At 36.3% G+C, this 18951-nt stretch overlaps 1 protein-coding gene across 2 annotated transcripts in view; it reads right to left on the bottom strand.

The window, feature by feature from the left end:
- Nucleotides 1-18951, bottom strand: part of TBC1D32 (TBC1 domain family member 32) — an 84277-nt gene that overhangs the window by 6232 nt on the left and 59094 nt on the right. For both annotated transcript variants that reach the window (XM_055714543.1, XM_005433917.3), the window contains exons 28-32: nt 13321-13404; nt 4187-4256; nt 3263-3378; nt 2169-2323; nt 323-463 (exon numbers count right to left, since the gene is read on the bottom strand). In XM_055714543.1, the coding sequence (XP_055570518.1) occupies nt 323-463; nt 2169-2323; nt 3263-3378; nt 4187-4256; nt 13321-13404 (566 nt within the window). The remainder of the gene's footprint in view (nt 1-322; nt 464-2168; nt 2324-3262; nt 3379-4186; nt 4257-13320; nt 13405-18951) is intronic.

The raw sequence follows: 18951 nt of genomic DNA, 5'->3' as shown, positions 1-18951 counted from the left end.
ATTCCAGGAAATAAGATATTCTATTTATTTTAATGATAAATCTGATGGTTTAGATGATGTAGTAGGTTTTTATCAAGTTTTTTGCCCAGATATGTAATGGAAGCTCATCAGCTGCAGTACACTGTCATTATTCTACCAAAGTCAGTTCCTTTCTGTTTTCAGGCATTCTAAGTCATTACGTATTCAGTATAGCTCTTACCCCCAGATCCATAGCCACCACTCAAGTGCAGTATAGAAAAACCACAGTAGTTCCCGAACATCCTTGATTTTGTGGATTTGAGTCAAAAAGTTGATGATACTTTGATATGCTTTCATTACTTACCTGGGACGGAGTGAAACCAGACATGTGGAACGCTGAAAAGACAAGTGGCAATTCGGCTTTCAGCAACATTTCAATGTGGTGAGCACTGCAAAAATAGACTGGATGGATGCCAGATTCCACTGTGGTAATAGGCAGGTGCATCTGATTAACAACAACAACATCATCAACAAAATTGAGGAAAAAAGATTACAGACTACAAAAAGGTGTTATTTTAAAATACCTTGCTGAGAACAATACATAAAAATACATAAGTTCACTTGTAAGTCATCCCAGCTATTTTAAGAGACAGGAAATAGAACAAACAAAAAAGCTGGCACTACCATCAGGAAAAATATGTAGTTAAACTAAAGAAAATTAAAAGTTAGAAACTGTTATTAAATATATCCTGACTATTCCTTTGCATTAGCAATCTAGCTCTTTGTTGCATGCAAGCTCTAATTGCCAAAGCAGAGATGGAGAAACTGATGTTATGTTTTAAACAAAAGAACAGAAAGAAAAAAAAGACTACTTTCTGTTGGATTTTTTTTTCTCTCCCATTTACTGGCAGATACAGTGGAACTTCTATGGTGTTTGAAGTTGTTTTCTGTGTGCATGTTCTTTTGCAGTATGTGTGGCTGGTATGAGTGAAATTCTATTTTGTGCAGCAAAAGAAACAGAGGTTTTATCAGTATGGAAAGCTCTGAACACCAGTGCATGGTTTCTAGGTAGTGGAATCCTTGGCTTAGTGCTAGGTCAAGGTACATCCTTTGGAATCTTCCTCCTTCCTGAGGTAGGCAGCATCACAATCTAATGGCTGGATAATCCCTCATTCATGTTTTGACATTTTATTTTAGTTTACATTAAGGTAGTTATACAATAGGTTAATACTGAATTTTCTCGTTGTGTTTTCAAGATATATTATGAAAAATAATTCTTTTAAGTACTGAGAATGAACATTAGCACTGCAGCAACCTGCCTGCAGTGCTGGCTAGTTATTGTATGCAAGACGACACTGAAGTTCTGAGCACTGACAGTGTTCAGCACCACTATACTCATACAATGGAGCAAAATTTCATAGTGCTGGAACAACCTCAGGGTGAGACACTGCTGTGAGCGGACAAATACAGTCACTTCTGGTGACAAGACAGACTAATTCATATTAATACAGAAGCCTGCATGCAGAAGAGGTACAGAATCTAACCCGTGCTTCTTATTCCCCAGTTTTCTCATAAAGACTACAGTTATTTCATAGTTTATGTTCAAAACGTTCAAGACAATGTGACAATGTATAAAGTCAAACTGGAAGGTTTAAATAGTTAGAATAACCTCTAATGAAAGATGGAAATGATGTTTGCTACACTACAAACTTGATCCAAAATACTAATAATTTTAAGTTGTCAAGCATTCAGTATTTGGGCAGTAATAATTTTTAAAATTTACTAAATATATTCTAGTGTATTTAGTACATTTTAAACCTGATAAGTTTTACTAAAAAATAATCAAAAGGATGGACTTGCACACTGTAATAATAAAAAGAAGGTCATTCAACATTCAACAGTATTGCAGCCTTCAACACAGAATTTAATGCCATGAATAAAGTTTATTTTACTGCGAGCTTTAAAATTCAATAACACTGCCTTTACTATCAGTCCACCTGTTATTTCACTACTTTCAAATAGCCATTTACACAAATGTCAAATCTATATTTTTTCCAGGAGACTTTTTTGGTGTCACATATTCAGTTAGAGGGCTGTAATAAAAACTTAATGCACTAAAAAAATCCACCCAAAACTGAGAGAATTAACAAAGTCTTCTTTAGAAACTTCTAGAGTTGCTTTTCAGAAAGAAACAGCTTTTCAGTTCTTACAGATACATGCAGTCTTGGCAGCCAGAGAAATGCTGAAACAAGAAGATGTGAAAATTGCTGAAGAAACTTCAGTGTCTTTTCCCCATCCCCTGACATTATGAGGAACACAGAAGATGCAAACCAGTCGTATCCAGCATAGCGCTCCTGCAAGCAGCCTGTGGAGAAGGTTAAGGAACTCAGGCAGAGATCTCTGCTTCACCGTCCTGCAGGAACTCCAGCCCTCCTCCTCCCCAGGCCCTCGCACACAGAGGCAAAAGCTGGTTTGTTGGAGGTGGGACAAGGGGAATGCAGCTGCACAGAATGCAGCTTTTTGAGGCACTGCTGCCTCTCAAACTGAATTAAGAGAAACGATTTAAGCTACATTTTTTCCAGTCCATAAGTAGTCAAGCCCAATCAACAAAAGCAAACAAAACCCAAGTAAATGCAATAAACCCTGCACCAAAACAAATGTGCTTATAGTACAAGAAAGGAAAACAGTGGAGGAAGAGAACAGGAGTTGTGAAGATTATGGGGGGGGAAAAAAACAAAGTAAAAGAAAAGCTTTAAAGCAGAGATTAAACATATTCTGACTAATATAGCTGAAGTGTATTTTAATAGTGATACGTTAAGTCCAATACCTGAAGAATATAGCAAAGCTTGTTGGAAAGGGGTATCTGTTTTTTTTAAAAATAAGTTCCACAGTAGATCTAAAAGAGTCAGAAGTCAAAACATTCCTATTGATCAGATTACAGCCACACATTACATGGGCTATATCATTAACTGTTTGTATTGTTGGAGTATCACAAATACTCATTAATGCTCAAAAGTGCATTGCCGCAGACTCTATTACACACAGATAGATGCGAACCTACTCTAAAATGGTTTATTACAAAATTAATGAAACACAATATAAACAAAGTATGGGAACAAAAGGGTGAAGATTTTCTTGACTACATTGGGTGTACAGTTTAACTTAATAAAAAAGTGCTGTCTTATTTTTTGTTTTTATTTCAGTACATATTACGCATCTACACCACCATCAAAAGCCCGCAGCAAGAGGTCAAATTCCACTGCCATTTTTAGGCAATATAATTTATGCCATCAAGAAAGGATACAAAGTGAGGATATCACAGTCCTTTGCTGCTGTTTCAGAAATTTCTCACAATTCATTAACACGAAGTACAGCCCATTTTCAGCATGTTCTTTTAGCAAGTTTAGGTATTTTCCATATCTAGCACAAAAAAATTAAATCCAAAACTATGGTTAAATATTTTGGGTTTAATTCTTAAAAAGCAAGAACTCACTTTTAACAGGCCTGTGAAAGTTAAGTTGTCATGGTGTTGTTCATCACAAACACTATATTGTAGATATACACATAAACGGTTTACTAAACGCTGTTATGCTTTAACCTAGGAAGGATACTCACCAAACATCTGCTACTCAGTATTACAATTCCTCATCTAAATTCCTTTTACTTCAGTGTTAGAGACTGTGGTGGGAAGGAGCAAGTACTCTAACACACATGACTCATTTTCTTCACATACATTACTCAATTCCATCTAAGTATATTGTATGTGTAATTATTAACATTAGAGTTCAAATATTAATGCTGAAGATAACAATCTGTGGAAGTACAGGCATTAGCTTTTTCTTCATCACGGCTCCGCAAATTATAAGCCAAATAAACTGTTTAAATGGCAGATAACTAAGCTTAGCTAAACAGAACCATTTAGAGAAGTAATATGAGGAAAAAAGACACATAACTCAGGATAATGTAACTTTATGGTAAACATTACTAACAAGTTACAATTAGCCTTTACAACAATAAAGGATAATAATTAAATTATCTTTACAGATTATATAGGTTATGCACTAATGCCTTTTACATTTTCAAAGTTAGAACTCATTTTCTTAAAGATGATTTTTAGATTTAAACAGTATAAAGCACTGAGCTGATGGATTAAGTATCATTAAAGTCATCCCATGAAAATCAAACAAATCGCAGAAATACACTAGGGAAATACTTTAATACCAGGTACCTGACTGTCATTTCAACACCAAGCTGCTGCACAGATGAAAGGCTTGCTTTCTTCACAGCAGCATCCACGGCTAAAACAAAACAAAAAATGTAATAAGGTATTACGATAAAAAATATTTTACCTGAATACTAATGTAAAGCTTCTTTCATGTATGAATACCAATTCTGAACAACTGTTTCTTATTTGAAATGAGTTTAGTAGTGTTGGCAAAGGATGTATCAAGAACCTGCATTCTTCATATACTTTTTTTTTTATTAAAATCACCTTTATAAGGAAATCTTCACTGTTAGTATGGTTATCGTTATCTTTACAGCACGATGTAAACAAACAACATCTTTTTCAGTCTCATTTCTTAGTAGAGCTTTATCCTTTCTGGACAAGGAATCAGACGAAGAAGCATTTTCTCATCTACTTTCTTCCATTCCAGTGGTCTTAAAAGTCTCCAAGCTAGAAAACCAACTTTATTAACAAAATTTCTATTTTGATACGAATCACAGAAAACTGTATAACTGATGGATTTTTAAAAATCCTGTGTTTCTATGCATTGTTCTTTAAAACAGTAATATACATTTTATTTTCTGCATTTGTTTAAATTAGAAATCCGTTAGACAAAATAATAAATTATGTATTAAAGCAATCTCTGTTGTAATATTTCCTCAAAATTTTAAATTCTAAATACAATTAAAAATAGGCATTGTTTCTCTCATGTACATATACCATCTAAGATAACTATACCTCAACAAAAAACTACAGTCCAATAACGAGTTACAAAGCTGAGGGCTTAAACCTTTAATATGCTTCTTTCAGACTGATACTTAAAAACAAAAAAGAAATTAAACAAATAAATAATTTTAAAAAACCCAAACCCTAACAACTGACTTATTTTGGTAAAAATGTAAAGAACATGGTAACAGAAATTAAAATACATTAATGTGATAAATGCAGAAATCTAAGCAGATCACACAGCAACTTGCTATGCATTTTTTCTATATCCACCTCAGACAGAGAAATCAAACTGAAAGATTCCCTGGCTACCAATCAAGTAAACCCTCTACATTCCTGGTAAACAAACTAGGCTGTTAAAGTTAAAAAAAAAAAAAAAAAAAAAAGCAGCAATCTGCTCAGGTTGACATGAGGTTGGCTGAAATTTTCAAGAAGAAAACAATACAGTGAAATTACACTTGACAATGAAGCAATACAATTCAGCAGAGGAAATATGGTAAGACAAAACCCACACTGTATTATAACTTTAATAGAGGACAATGATCTAAGTGTAGTGTCCTGAGAAATTAACTCTGTACTTTTGACAAATACATTTATACGTAAGAAAAATCAACTGGTCTTTCAGCAAAATGAATTTATTCAATAATCTGATGAGACTCAAGTAGCAAACCCACATCAGAGAGGTTTTTCTTACCCAAAAAACAGAAGTTCAAATATCTTTTGCATAGCACAGCCGCAACACAGTATTTGGAAGAATACATATAAAATCACAGGGCATTTGAGATGAACCAACCATGGAGATGAACGAAACAGTTCATATATTTTTACGGCTCCTGTTCCAAGTTACCTGTTTACTCAGGCTGCAATTACCACACTAGAGCCAACTACTTTTCAGGTTCCTGTGTGCAACTGTGAAGGCAAGAGGCGTATGTATGTCCTAGAAACCACGGGGAACTGGAATGTGTTGGTTATGACTAAAGGCTAATTCAGTCCTAACATGACCGTATTCAATGGCAGGAGAGAGGCAAGCAGTATAACACCCTCTAAGCCAGAAAGAAGCCCTGTCTCCGTTTTGAGGTGGATTCTCCTGCGGGCAGCAACGCAGGAGCTGGTATCCCAGTCCAGCAAGGGTATAATGAGGAACAGCTGTATCACAACCCACAATCTGAGCCCAGTTTCCATTCTGTAACTGTTCACAGCAAGTACTGTATGCTTATTTCCCATTAATGTTACAAGAATGCAATTGCATTGATTTTCATTGCCTTTTCTTCTCTGTTGTAGTGATTTCTTAGTCACTGAAAAGAGTTTTCTCCCTATCAGCTTTCCTTTTGATATATTGCCCAGCATTGTGAACAAAGATAAAATTAACATAGAGTTTGGAACTAAAAATAATTATATATTACATAGCACCTCATCAAGGCAAAAATTCTTGCTTTTGTACACCACTGTGTTTGATATAATCATAGCTCCATACACTAGGCAGTCAAGTTGCTGTCAATCCACAAGTCACAATGGGAACATGAAAACTGTCACTCTTTTTTCCTGGGTCAAAAGTTTTGATTTTCCATTTCATTTAGCAATTAGGAGACTGGGAAGACTATGCTTTAGAAAACTATAAAGTCATTTAGAATACACAAAGGACCACTTCCCACTGATTAAAAACTGGACCTGGAAACTTTAAATGGTTCATTAAGCTTAGAAAATTGTTATTAACAATAAGGGGAATATTGAAACACTGCATATTGCAATCCATGGATAAAAATTTGACTAGTAAGATTACAGGAGTATGTTGTGGCTGCACTGTTGTAATGATACTCATACCCCTGATTTAATACACTGAATGTAATTTTCTGTAGAACTCATTTGACAGATACTTATCAATACACCTGATATAACCGCCTTGAAATACAATGGGTTTCATAACAAAGGCATTGACAGACCAATTCTCTAAAGAATGAAACAAAGGACAGAACACCTCTCTGAATTGTGAATTGTGAATTACATAACACATGGTACAGCACTGTGGCTAATGGAATGAACAACAGGCTTTGGCAGCTTCCTTTTTATTTATCTAATTTAAAAAAAATACAGTGTTGAACAGGCATTTTACATGCCTTTCTTTAAAAATGTAAACCATTGTAAAATAGAAATTAAGTCACTTGAAGGATATTAGAATTCTCCAGGAGTTGATTTACAATTTAAAAGAAAAAATATTCTAATAGAAAGTTGAGTTTATCTCTCATTCCAAAATGCATTTAAAACGCCACAGCAGTAACTATGGACCATTTTTAAGTGTAAATGATTTTTTTTTTTTTGCCATTTTTAGTCATGCAACTGGTCTTTATATTAGCAACCTACTGCACACACTTCAGATATGCTAATCATAAGAAATATTGGTATCCCTGCTCTAAAGTCTGCTTTTAAATCTACTATCTAACATATTCTTGTTCATTCAAAAGAGAAACTGCTTCCTTTGAAACACCAAAGACCGCAAACTATTAATTGTCAGTGATAACTTTAAACAAAGAACAGAACATTACATGTGAAAAATTGTAGAGCATTATCTTTTTCTATAACAAAGAAATATTTTGTTTTATGACTTGGCTATCTTCCTTTTGTTTCCAACCTTTCTACCTCTACATCAATTCCAGTGTTCCACAGAGAACCAAACCAAGAGAATTAGGACCTCTGCTGCTTGAGTGGGGGGAGCAGTGAGGGTAGGGGGCAAGGCAAAAAAAGGTGGAGGGGGCTCAGTGAGCAACTTGTCCCACCTGGTTCCGTCAGCCTACATCTGGGACTCCTAGCTAAGGCATGCTTCACTGCCCTTGCCTATCTAGTCCTCATCTTTAAAGAGAAGAGATCCTGTGCATCCTGCATAGTTCCAGATGCAAATCAGGTGGATCCTGAGGACAGGCAGGGACCTTATTTATTTATTTATTTATTTATTGCAGAACAAAACCTAGTGATGGAAAGGAATGTGAAGGTTTTCATCTTGTGTCAACAGGAACAAATGGGCTGATTGTCTTCTATGGTTTTATCTTTCAAGTCTTCCTGCAAAACTCTGAGCAAAGGGTAAATGTCAAAAGGGATTAGGGAGAATGGGAAGAACAGCGTGAAGGGAAGATGGGGAGAATTCTTCAATCAATCTCAGTGTCTCCTTGCTTAGAGGTCATGACTGATCATTTGTACTAACTCTGATCATGCCCATTTCAAGCACTTAGTAGGCAGTACGTCTCCAAATGTTTTGTAGCATTCACAAAAACGAATAACCCATAAGGCATGTTTTGCAGACATTTACATATTATTATTAAACTCAATCTATAGCTACAAACACTTCAGAGTAAGTTAACTGGCACACACAGACTTCAATCAACTTTACAACTCACATAAAAGATGACTTTTTTATTAATTTTCCCTCTTACCATGAAGAAACTTTTATGTGTTTAAGTCAGAAAATGGGCTACATTGTATTCATACTGAAATGACATGCTGCCAAGCTGAAACAGCTTTACAGTGTATTTCATACAACTTAAATGGTCTTTAGGTAATAATTTTATTTCCCTGTTTAACTACCATTACCCCAAAGAAACTACTGGCTTCCCTTTTGTGTTAAGTGAAGAAAATTACTAAAGCTGTCCCTCACATTATTAATTTAGCTTTTTCACTTCCTGCTGCCCAGGCAAAACTTTTTTTAGCTATATAACCTCTACAAAATGTTAATGAATGTTAAATTTTAACTCTGGTGATAGTAAGAAAGACTAGGTTTACTTGTATGGATTGAAAATACTTTTGATTCAAAGTAACCACATAAGTAACACTGTAAACAGTTGAAAATTCCATAATGGCCAGAGCCGTCTGCATAATTTCTGCAGACGTTTTGAAATGAAGCATGTAATTATGTTCGCTATCAGATCTCTAGTCTTTGGCTTTCCCCATACAAACTGAAATTGTGGAACTTCATGCATTGGACATCACAAATACTCAAGCTATTTTTGGCAGCAACATTATTAAGAATGAACAACATTTGCAGTCCAATTACATGCAAATTGGCAAAAGGCAAAAAGCTTTTTGCTAACAGCATCTTTAAAGCGGGCACCCGTATTTCAAGAAGTCCATTCATCAAATGATGCAGAAAGAAGAGAAGACTGCCCTTCCTTCTCCTTCCCTTTCAGTCCAGTTTGCGGTTATAGTCCTGTATTTCCCCTTTGCTACTCCTTCTGATCAGCTCTACACTGATAGCTTCCCATTGGTGTTTTTAAAATTTCTCAGTTCATTACCCAATCCACCTGACCCTTAGAAGATTAAGAACTCATTAAATGGTAGAAAGTTCCTATGAGATTTTGTTCAGCTGGAGAACTAAGCCTCATCCAGAGAAAGAACACACCACGACATTTGAGTTTTATGGCCAAAACCTGAGATCCCTGCAGATCTATCCATTTGGCAGCACATGGCAGAGCTGTTTCAGAGACAGAGTCTAGTGGAAATAGAGAACTGAACTGCAAGGTCATCTGCACAACCAGAGCTACCAGAAAAAAACAGTTGATCCTGAAAGGTCGTAGCATTCCCAAGTTTGGGTAGTCTGCAGCACATTGCAGAGATTAGTTAAGAAGTTTAGACACCAACCTATTAGATGACTCTGCAAGTGGAATTCTTTGAGAAATGGGTTTGTTGGAATCTTGAGAAAATTAATACATTTCTACAAAGCATTTATGTTGCAATTAACTGGAATTCGCTAACAGGAAGAGCAAGCGACTATTCTAGAAACTCCATAACCCTAATGCATAATGCCTATTTTACTACCATACCAAATTTCAGTTTCTTGCCATGCTGTTGATGTTACAGCTAGACATCAATGATTTGGTTTTCAATGTTTTGGGGTTTTTTTAAGAAGAAAGAAAAATAAAAGCAAACTAGAAAGTATTAATTCCAGGAAAGAGGATAGAGTTCATTAACATTTAATGTACACATTGTACATTATTTTACTCATCTGAATCCAAATCACAGCTGTATCATTGCTGCCAGCAGAAAGTAAACTTCAAGTAAAATTTGTGTCACTGTTTATAATTAAACACTGTAACTGCATAGTGGTTTATCAGATATTTTCCTTCTCTCTTATCTTGAAAATGATAAAAACTCAAACTAATTTGATTTTTCCATATTTGCAAATTTTATAATGGACTGAAATCCTGAGGGATTCCACAGCAGATGGATGACAGTGTTATTCTAATTACAACCACCTACAGGTTTAGAAAGCTGTCATTTTTTAAGATAATCGATTTCTCATTTCAAGAAACATGATAAACATTGAATATCTATGCACTGTACTGAATCCACTTTCATGAAAATTGTGGCTTCCCTTCATTAAAATTAAACAACTATTAGAAATTGTTTTTCAGTTTCTCAGACCCAAATTTATTCAACAGAATGGTGGACACACACAAATGCCAAGTGCACATTTGGCTTGCTTAGATGTGCAGCTAGAAAGATGCATCTGGAATATAGTTTACCTTGTAACAAGTCATTAGCTTTACCTAATTCAGAAAAATGTCTCTACTGTTAGAGCAGTTTTAGGATTTAGCTTAAATAGTGTTTACACATACATACATGGAAAAGACACCGTGAAATAACATGGCATTCAATAATTAATTGTTCTCCTTGGAGAAATTCCAACCCTTCATACGCATTAGCATAAAACCCTGGTAAATGTACACAAATCTGATCAATCATTATTCAGCCAGTGAGAAACCTAAATTTAAGTAAATAAGGTTTGATAAAGATTCAACCATGTTGTGTTTGTCCCTTCTGTAACAAACACAGGAAGCATAATACTGACTTGGGTTCTCAAAGTACCTTCCCTGTCTCCACAGGAAGACCACACTGTACGTTTTATTATGCATAAAAGAACATGAAGTGAGTGTAAGTTTAGCCACATCACACACCTAATTCTTACAACCAAACCCTTTTACTATTCCAGAGTGGAGTATGATCATATATTCAATTTTAGAGCCAGATTTTTCTTTCACTTTCATGTTAATCAGTATGAATTTATTGGTCTAAACTAGTTTCCCTGGACAACACTCACTGCTACACTTGTCTGAAAAATGTACCGACATTTTAGTAGCTATCTTCCTGAAAAACTTAGAAGAAATCCTTGATGAAACATACACTGTTTGCCTGAGCAACACTCCTTCCTGAACTGGAGAACTCAGCACAAAAAAAGTCTGTGATAATGGTGTTGCTGATATGGAAAGAAACCATTAAGGCAACAACAGCCCTTTGTCTACATTTTACATCAGTTTCTTACCACCAGACCACTGACTGTCCTTGAGAAGGCTTCTCATTCTCCCATTTCTAAGCTCCTCTTCATTAAAGCACATGGAACGCCATCAGACAACCCTTTACATTTTGGAGCTTTTATTTGAGAACTGAACGGGCAAACTTATCCAGAATTAATGTTCAATAGTGTCTGTATAAGACTAAATGAAAAAAAATATTCAGAAGATAAAAATGGATAGAAAATCTGTCAGGCTCAAGAAAATCAAGACTTGAGGCTTTTACTATGTTATCTTTGTTTTGTTTCTGTGCCTATTCTTTGGGACTTCCTGTTCTAAAAATAACTAATTTAAAGAGTGCAATTGCACAGGATTTTCAAACCTGGTGTTTCTAGAAAGTTTAATTTTAGATAAATAATGTAGTCTCGTTGCCACTGGCACCTAATCAATGGTTCATGGTGAAATCAATGAAGTAGAAGATCCAGGATAAACCTCCCTGCATGTGTTTTAAATCCTAGCTTTGAACAAGAAGTTGAAAAGAGTGGATTGAAACTAAGGTACTCAACATCTAAGTGAACAGAGTATGGACTACTGCTTCCCTTCATTAGAGTTCTTCCACAACAGATGGAAGTACTTAGCTGTACGAGTAAGAAACAGCAGGATGCTGTCTTCGCTGGGCAAGGCATCCACTTGGAGGTTGCACAGTTAGATGTCTGCTCCTTCTCTAGTTAGCTTTTGCCTTATTCAAACAATGTGCATCTTCCTGTTTTTCGAACAGGGAACGCTAAGATAACCTTCAAAAGTTAGGTCTCTGGGCTATACTGTTGTCCAAAGAAATGTGAGATAGGCATTCCCCAAGACAGAAAACTACACCTGGGCCTTCCATATCGTTGGAGATTGTGTGATACTTTGAACTGCAACCTAAAAAGAGATGTGCAGAAAGGAGCAAGAGGGGCAGTCTAGGTGTCAAATAAATCATTTACCTCATGAACACATTATGTGGACTTTTAAAGTAACAATCAAAATCATAACTTGAACTGGTAAGTGTCAGAAATATGTATATAGCAAGTCTTATGACTCCATGAAAAGATTTTTATTGCTTATTATGCCTCCTGAGAAGTTGAAAAGTAAATGACAAACTAATGCAGGACAACAAAAAATCCTTTATGGATCTTTCAAGGAAAAATAAAATAGTGACAAGAAGAACTGTCACTTCAGCAACTCTCTTCATTAAGCAAAGACAGACATTCTCAAATAAAATTAAAAGTATTTCATTAGCAAGCTCTCAGAAGGTAAAGGCCACTACATAAAAGAATAAGATCTTCTAAATTACTAAAGGGGTTTTATTTTGAAACTTCAAAGTCGAATCTGAAGTCTCCAAGGACACTATATTTGCATCCTATGTATGTGAGGATAAAATATCAGTATAAATAACAGGCTCTCCCCAAAGCAGACTTGGTTCTCCAGAGTCAGTGGCAGAGTAAGTACTCAAAATGACTGAACTACAACCTAAGAGAAATGTCCTGGACAGATAGAAAAGAATGAAAGTGCATTTTCCAGCAGGTATTAACAACGCTTCTAAATCTTCTAATTTTGCTAGTCCTTCAAAACATTAAAATGTATTGCTTTATACTCAGAATAAATTAACTTTATCGTTCATCCTTTATTTTTGGCTGTAAAGATAACACCTGCAAAAAACTAATACTCAAGATTACTCTGCCAACAATAGCAGTTCTTTAATAAATTGCATATACCTTTGAGTAATTATATATTATGGGGCTTTCGAAAGGTAAGCCAGATTGCTTATACCATCTTAAACATTTATGCCACCAGCTTTGCAAATGATGCTATAATAATGTCAACAAATACTTTGAATCATTCCCTCACCTGTCCTGCATCTCCATCTTTCCATTACACATACAGAAATGTGAAAGCCCATTGCAAATTATCATCTGTACTGTTTACTTAAGCACATCATCTTTTGCTTCCAAAGTGAGGAAATATCCCACCAGTTAAGTGATGACTTCCTGAGCTGTTAAAGAACATTTTAAACAACTCTCAAAATGCTATAGATACATTTAGAAGGAAAATAATTTAAATATGAAGAGCTGCATGGCAATAAATGATTAGGAAACTGACCTTCATGGTTGCCTGTGCTGAAATAACAATCCAATTGGCTTTCAGAAAGATGTGACACGAACTTTTCAATTAATTCAGCCAAAACTGCAAAAAGTAAAAGCCCATTAAAACATTAGAGGCAACAAACAAAACGTGGAACTACATTACCTAACAAAATGACAATATGTGAGAAAGTAAAGGTATTTGAATACCTGCATGTTTATTCATGATTTTCTGGGGGAACAATTCAAAGCATGCATTGTGCTTCTGCATTCCTAACACCATTCCTACCTTAAATTAATTTTTAATAGTTTTACTGAAAACATATTCAGTGTAAACGGAAAGAGAATCACATATTGTCTTAATGTTCTCCAAAGATTACTGCAGAATTTGTTACATGGTTTCAACATGAAATGAAAATCAACTACAATTAAACTACAGTATCTTAGCACGTTTGTCTGTGTATGTAAACAGGAAAGAATGTAAAAACAAACAAACAAAAATGCAGCAACCTATATACAACAAGAAACACACGCCAGCCCAAAATGATGCTAACAAAAGTAAATGAAGGGTGGTTACAAATAAAAATTATGTACCACCATGTATGCCATCACAAGATAGAAATTATTCACTTGGAATTAAGCAACAGGAACAGGTACTTTGGGAAATTCTGTATTTTACAATGACTATAATGTTCTTACTCAATTCTTGACATGGAACTTTGAGTGTGCAGACACTGCATAGGTAAGTCAGATGCTGACATCTGGTCACTGTGCAGGTAATCATATCTCTCAGCTTATCAGGATGTTAGTCAGGAAGTCAGTGAGAAATCTCCATGACAAATCATTAGCAAAACCCATTCCTGATTCCTAAATTCTGCAGATTTCAGGATACTGCAACTGAGCAGATCCCACCTTAGAGGTTTAAAGAAAGGATGCAAGGAAGCTGTTACATATACTGCATAGAGGAAGCCTATATTGAGATAAGCCATATTAAGAATTCACAGTAGGAACAATTAACATTTTTAAGAAGCAATGCTGCTATCCCAAAACAGCTGCTGTTGTCATGATAAACAGGATTTAAAGAATTGTAGTATAACTTTTTCACAATAATGCAAAGTAAGGAACTGTATTTAGAGTAATGACTGCTGTTACCCATGAGATTTCTTGTTTTAAGACTGCATGTTACCATTTCCTTGGTAGCACCACAGTTTAATAGCACTGAAGCTTTAGCCCTGGTCCTCCATTCCTGCACATGATTCCATGCACCCACAGGTAGGTTTGCTGGTTTTAGACTGAATGATTCCTCTAACCATTTTCATGGCTAGCTGCACAAACAAGTAAGGCATAACAATCTGTGGTGGAGATGGCAATGGAGGAACCTTTGAACTGGTTTGAACTTTCGTGGAGAAAACTCTTAAACTAGCCTCGCTGACAGGAAAACTAACACAGCACACTGCAGTGCAAGCTCTTCATGCGTGAGGAGGAAGACAGAACCTCCACCCACAGTCCGATGCTTGTTAGTCAGAAAAATAATAAAGAAAAAGATATCATAAAGACAATTAACTCCTTCCAACCGTTAAGTTAATATTTATTAAGTTAATACTGACATTAAATCATGATTATTTTTTTCTTATTAGTTGTCTAAAATATTTACAGAAATTTATTTATATTGAATGCGTCTAGGAAAAGTTTTCAAAAGTTTGAGTTTTGGTATTACTATGTGTTCAGGTTTCAGCTGGGATGGAGTTAATTTTCTTCTCAGTAGCTGGTGCAGTGCTGTGAGTTGGATTTGCGGTGAGAACAATGCTGCCAGCACTGATGGCTTTGGTTGGTGCTGGGTGATGTTTATACTGAGTCAAGGACTTTTCAGTTTCTCAGGCCCTGCCAGCAAGAGGGCTGGAGGGGGACGGGAAACTGGGAGGGGACACAGCCAGGACAGCTGACCTGAACCACCTAAGGAGGTATTCCATACCACGGGATGTCGTGCTGAGTATATAAGCTGGGGGAAGAACAAGTAAGGGGGGGATATCTGGTATTATGGCATTTGTCTTCCCGAGTAACCATTACACACAGTGGAGCCCTGCTCTCCTGGGGATGGCTGAACACCTGCCTGACCATGGGAAGTGCTGAATGAATTCCTTGGTTTGCTTTGCTTTGTGCATGGCTTTTGCTTTACCTATTAAATTGTTCTTATCTCAATCTTCAAGTTTTACATTCCTTTCCGATTCTCCTCCCAACCCCTCTGGGCAAGTGGCATTGAGCGAGCAGCTGCGTGGTGCAGCCAGGGTTAAACCATGACACTGTGTTGATGGGTGAGGCAAAGGGGAAAAAAGTTTCACTACAACAGCTAAACTTGGATTTATAGTTAGAGTAGCCAACTTCAGCAATCACAAAATTAATTTTGCATTGCAAAGGACTACTAAATCAAAGAAAACATTACATGTGTAATTTATATTCTTATGAATTTTTATGGAGAGAAGAAACGGCTAATTAAACATAATATAGCTATTTTTAAACCTAGTTAATAAACCACACGGGACTAGCAAAAGGCAGTTTCATAGAAGAGTAACAGTTTATTCATTTTGTGAGAATAAAGAAAATAAATAATCTCACTAATCTTCACTAATATGCTTAGTGGAATTTGGTCAACAAACAATATCACAACTATTTGTGTAAAATGAGCAAATATGTCTATACCTGGATCAGTAGATAGCAAAACCAAGAAATTAAAATTTGTAACTAGCTAGATGTTTACTGTATGACTATTAGTACTGTCACTCCATTGTAGAATCGTAGAATCATTTAGGTTGGAAAAGACCTTTGAGATCATCAAGCCCAACCATTAACCCAGGACTGCCATCACTACAAGTCCATCTAACATCTAACTAACCCAAGACCATCACTACACCATGCCACTAAGCACCACATCTATGCATTTTTTAAACACCTCCACAGACAGTGATTCCACCACTTCCCTGGGCAGCCTGTTCCAATGCTTCACCACACTTCCAGTTAAAAATATTTTTCCTGATATCTAGTCTAAACCTCCCCTAGCATAAACTAAGTCCATTTCTTCTTGTCCTGTCACTTGTTATCTGAGAGAAGACCTACCCCCACCTGCCTACCACCTCCTTCCAGATAGTTGTAGAGAGTTATAAGGTCTCCTTGAATCTCCTCCAGGCTAAACAACCCCAGCTCCCTCAGCCACTCCTCATAACACTTGTGCTCCAGACCCCTCACCAGCTTCATTGCCCTTCTCTGGAAAAGCTCCAGCACCTCTGCATCCATCTTGCAGTGAGGGGCCCGAAACTGAACACAGTATCCGAGGAGCAGCCTCACCGGTGCCAAGTACAGCGGGACGATCACTGCTCTACTCCTGCTGGACACACTCTTTCTCATACAAGCCAGGATGCTGTTGGCCTTCTTGGCCACCTGGGCACACTGCTGGCTCATACTCAGTCAGTCGACCAACACCCCCAGGTCCTTTTCTTCTGGGCAGCTTTCCAGCCACTCTGCCCCAGGCCTGTAGTGTTACATGGGGTTGTTGTGACCCAGGTGCAGGGCCCAGCACTTCTCCATGTTGAACCTCATAAAATTGGCCTCAGCCCATCAGTCCAGCCTGCCCAGATCCCCCCGCAGAGCCTTCCTGCCATGAAGCAGATCAACACTTCCCCCCAGCTTGAGCAAGTGCAAGCTTACTGAGGGTGCACTCAATCCCCTTGTCCAGATCACTGATAAAGACATTAAAAAGAACTGGCCCCGTATGCCATACTATAATAAGAAACAGCAACTAAAAAGACTAAAATAGCACATAATTCAGAAAATTTAAAACCAAATCAGAACATTGTACACCTCTTCCCTTTTTGTTGGAAGGCATCCACATGCTTGACTTAGCAGTCAAATATTACAGTTCAGTGCTTGAGTTAACAGAAGTGACAGCTCAAGTGCTAAGCAGTTTTTTGAAACCAAAGCATTAACTTTACTTCCACCATTTGAAAGTATTCATCTAAGTGCCTTTGATCTTTGAAAAGCTTTTAATCAAGTCTTAAGAGAGGAAGAAACATGCGTAAGAATTTATCAAAAAAAATGTGGTTAATACATAAATAGAGGGTTTTCACAGCATGCTATCCCTTTCAAAAGAATGTCCAGGTGAAATGACAAGTAGTTACTTTAATTTTTGTCTTTCAATACTAAATCATTTAGCTGCCTTTGGACACTCCCTGAAAATCTTTATAAGGGAACTGGCTCAGTGATTTTTCCTTTAACTGGAAAAGTAGACAAAAGCAATTTAGGAAAGTTCATTGTATAGTATAGTCAGTATTGTTGTAAAAGCCCACATTCTCCTGCAGAGGTTATGTTCAGAGGTAGACCAACTCAGTGAAAATGTTGATTTTCTTAAATTATGGTAGCTTGGCTGTATTAACATTGAAGTTTTTAAGAGACTGGCAATTACCTCATGCAAATTTAATCCACACATCCAAAATAAAGGGGATTTTAATGTAGGAGTGTGTAATCATATACAAAATAAATGAAAGGGCTTTAAAATTCCCTAAATGATTGCAGTATGCTCATAAAACAGCTGAATTCCTGCAGGATTATTTTTTTCCCCTTGAAGAACTAATGTACAAAAGGAAGGTATTGAAAATGGCTTCTGAACTGCATAAGAACACTAATTAAAAAAATTCATGTGATTAAAACTGTTTGAATAGGTAACCACCATGAGAGGTTATCTAATTTCTACTCTGAAAGGTTTAAGCCAGAAAGGTCAAAAACTGTGAAAACCATCAGATTTTTCTAGGTCCTCTAATGTCAGTATTATTGGATCATATTCTACACCAACTCACAGATGCTTCAGAGGAGTTTAAAAGAAAAAAACACTTTCTTAAGAGTTAAAAGTAGTCCTGCTTGACTTGTGTTAATGGTTAAAAATTCAAGAGTGAAAACCTTGGACAGCTGACTTATTTGTAAGAGTACTGTCAGAAATTTTCAACTCCATTGACCATACTTCAGTTCAATAAATCTATGAAAAACATAGCTGGCAATTCCATTCTTAATGGCAACAATAAGGAGGAAATTTTTGAATTCCTAAGATAATAGGAGAGACTTTCAATTACTGCATATTGTAATGGCAAAGGAACAACCTGTGTTTTCTTTGAAAAGAAGAAAACAAGAAAATAAAGATTCTAACAGTGCTTCCATTAGAGATGAAGGTTGCATATCTTACAACAAGATACTTATATCTTCTTTACTAATGGAAAAAACAGCCTTTCAAATCCTAATCAAATGTTATAATCATCACACACACGCATGCACGTTCACGTGCATTTACGCTGCTTACAGGATATTCCTATGAAGTTGCTCCAAACTGGTCTGGGGACAGAAGAAAGAAGTTTTGATCTGCAATTGTTCTTCCTGCGTAACGTGTAAAAACCCACTGTTCCACCCTAATTCTGAAACAAGCTTCCTGGAAAAATCAAGGACATAAAAAGGTAAACATCTTTTTTTGTATTATTCTAAAAACCTCTTCTGTGAACGCAGTATTTTTACATTGGTCATACTAAAGAATGAGAGCAGACCACAGACCACAGACAAAGATCTGAGTGATCTTTGAGGTAGAAAATTTAGTCCATATTTTAGAAGAGTAAATGGA

Source organism: Falco cherrug, chromosome 6 (genome assembly GCF_023634085.1).
Source record: "Falco cherrug isolate bFalChe1 chromosome 6, bFalChe1.pri, whole genome shotgun sequence".
NCBI lineage: Eukaryota > Metazoa > Chordata > Aves > Falconiformes > Falconidae > Falco > Falco cherrug.
Note: the sequence above shows the minus strand (reverse complement) of the source record. Positions and strands in the feature narration are given on the sequence as shown.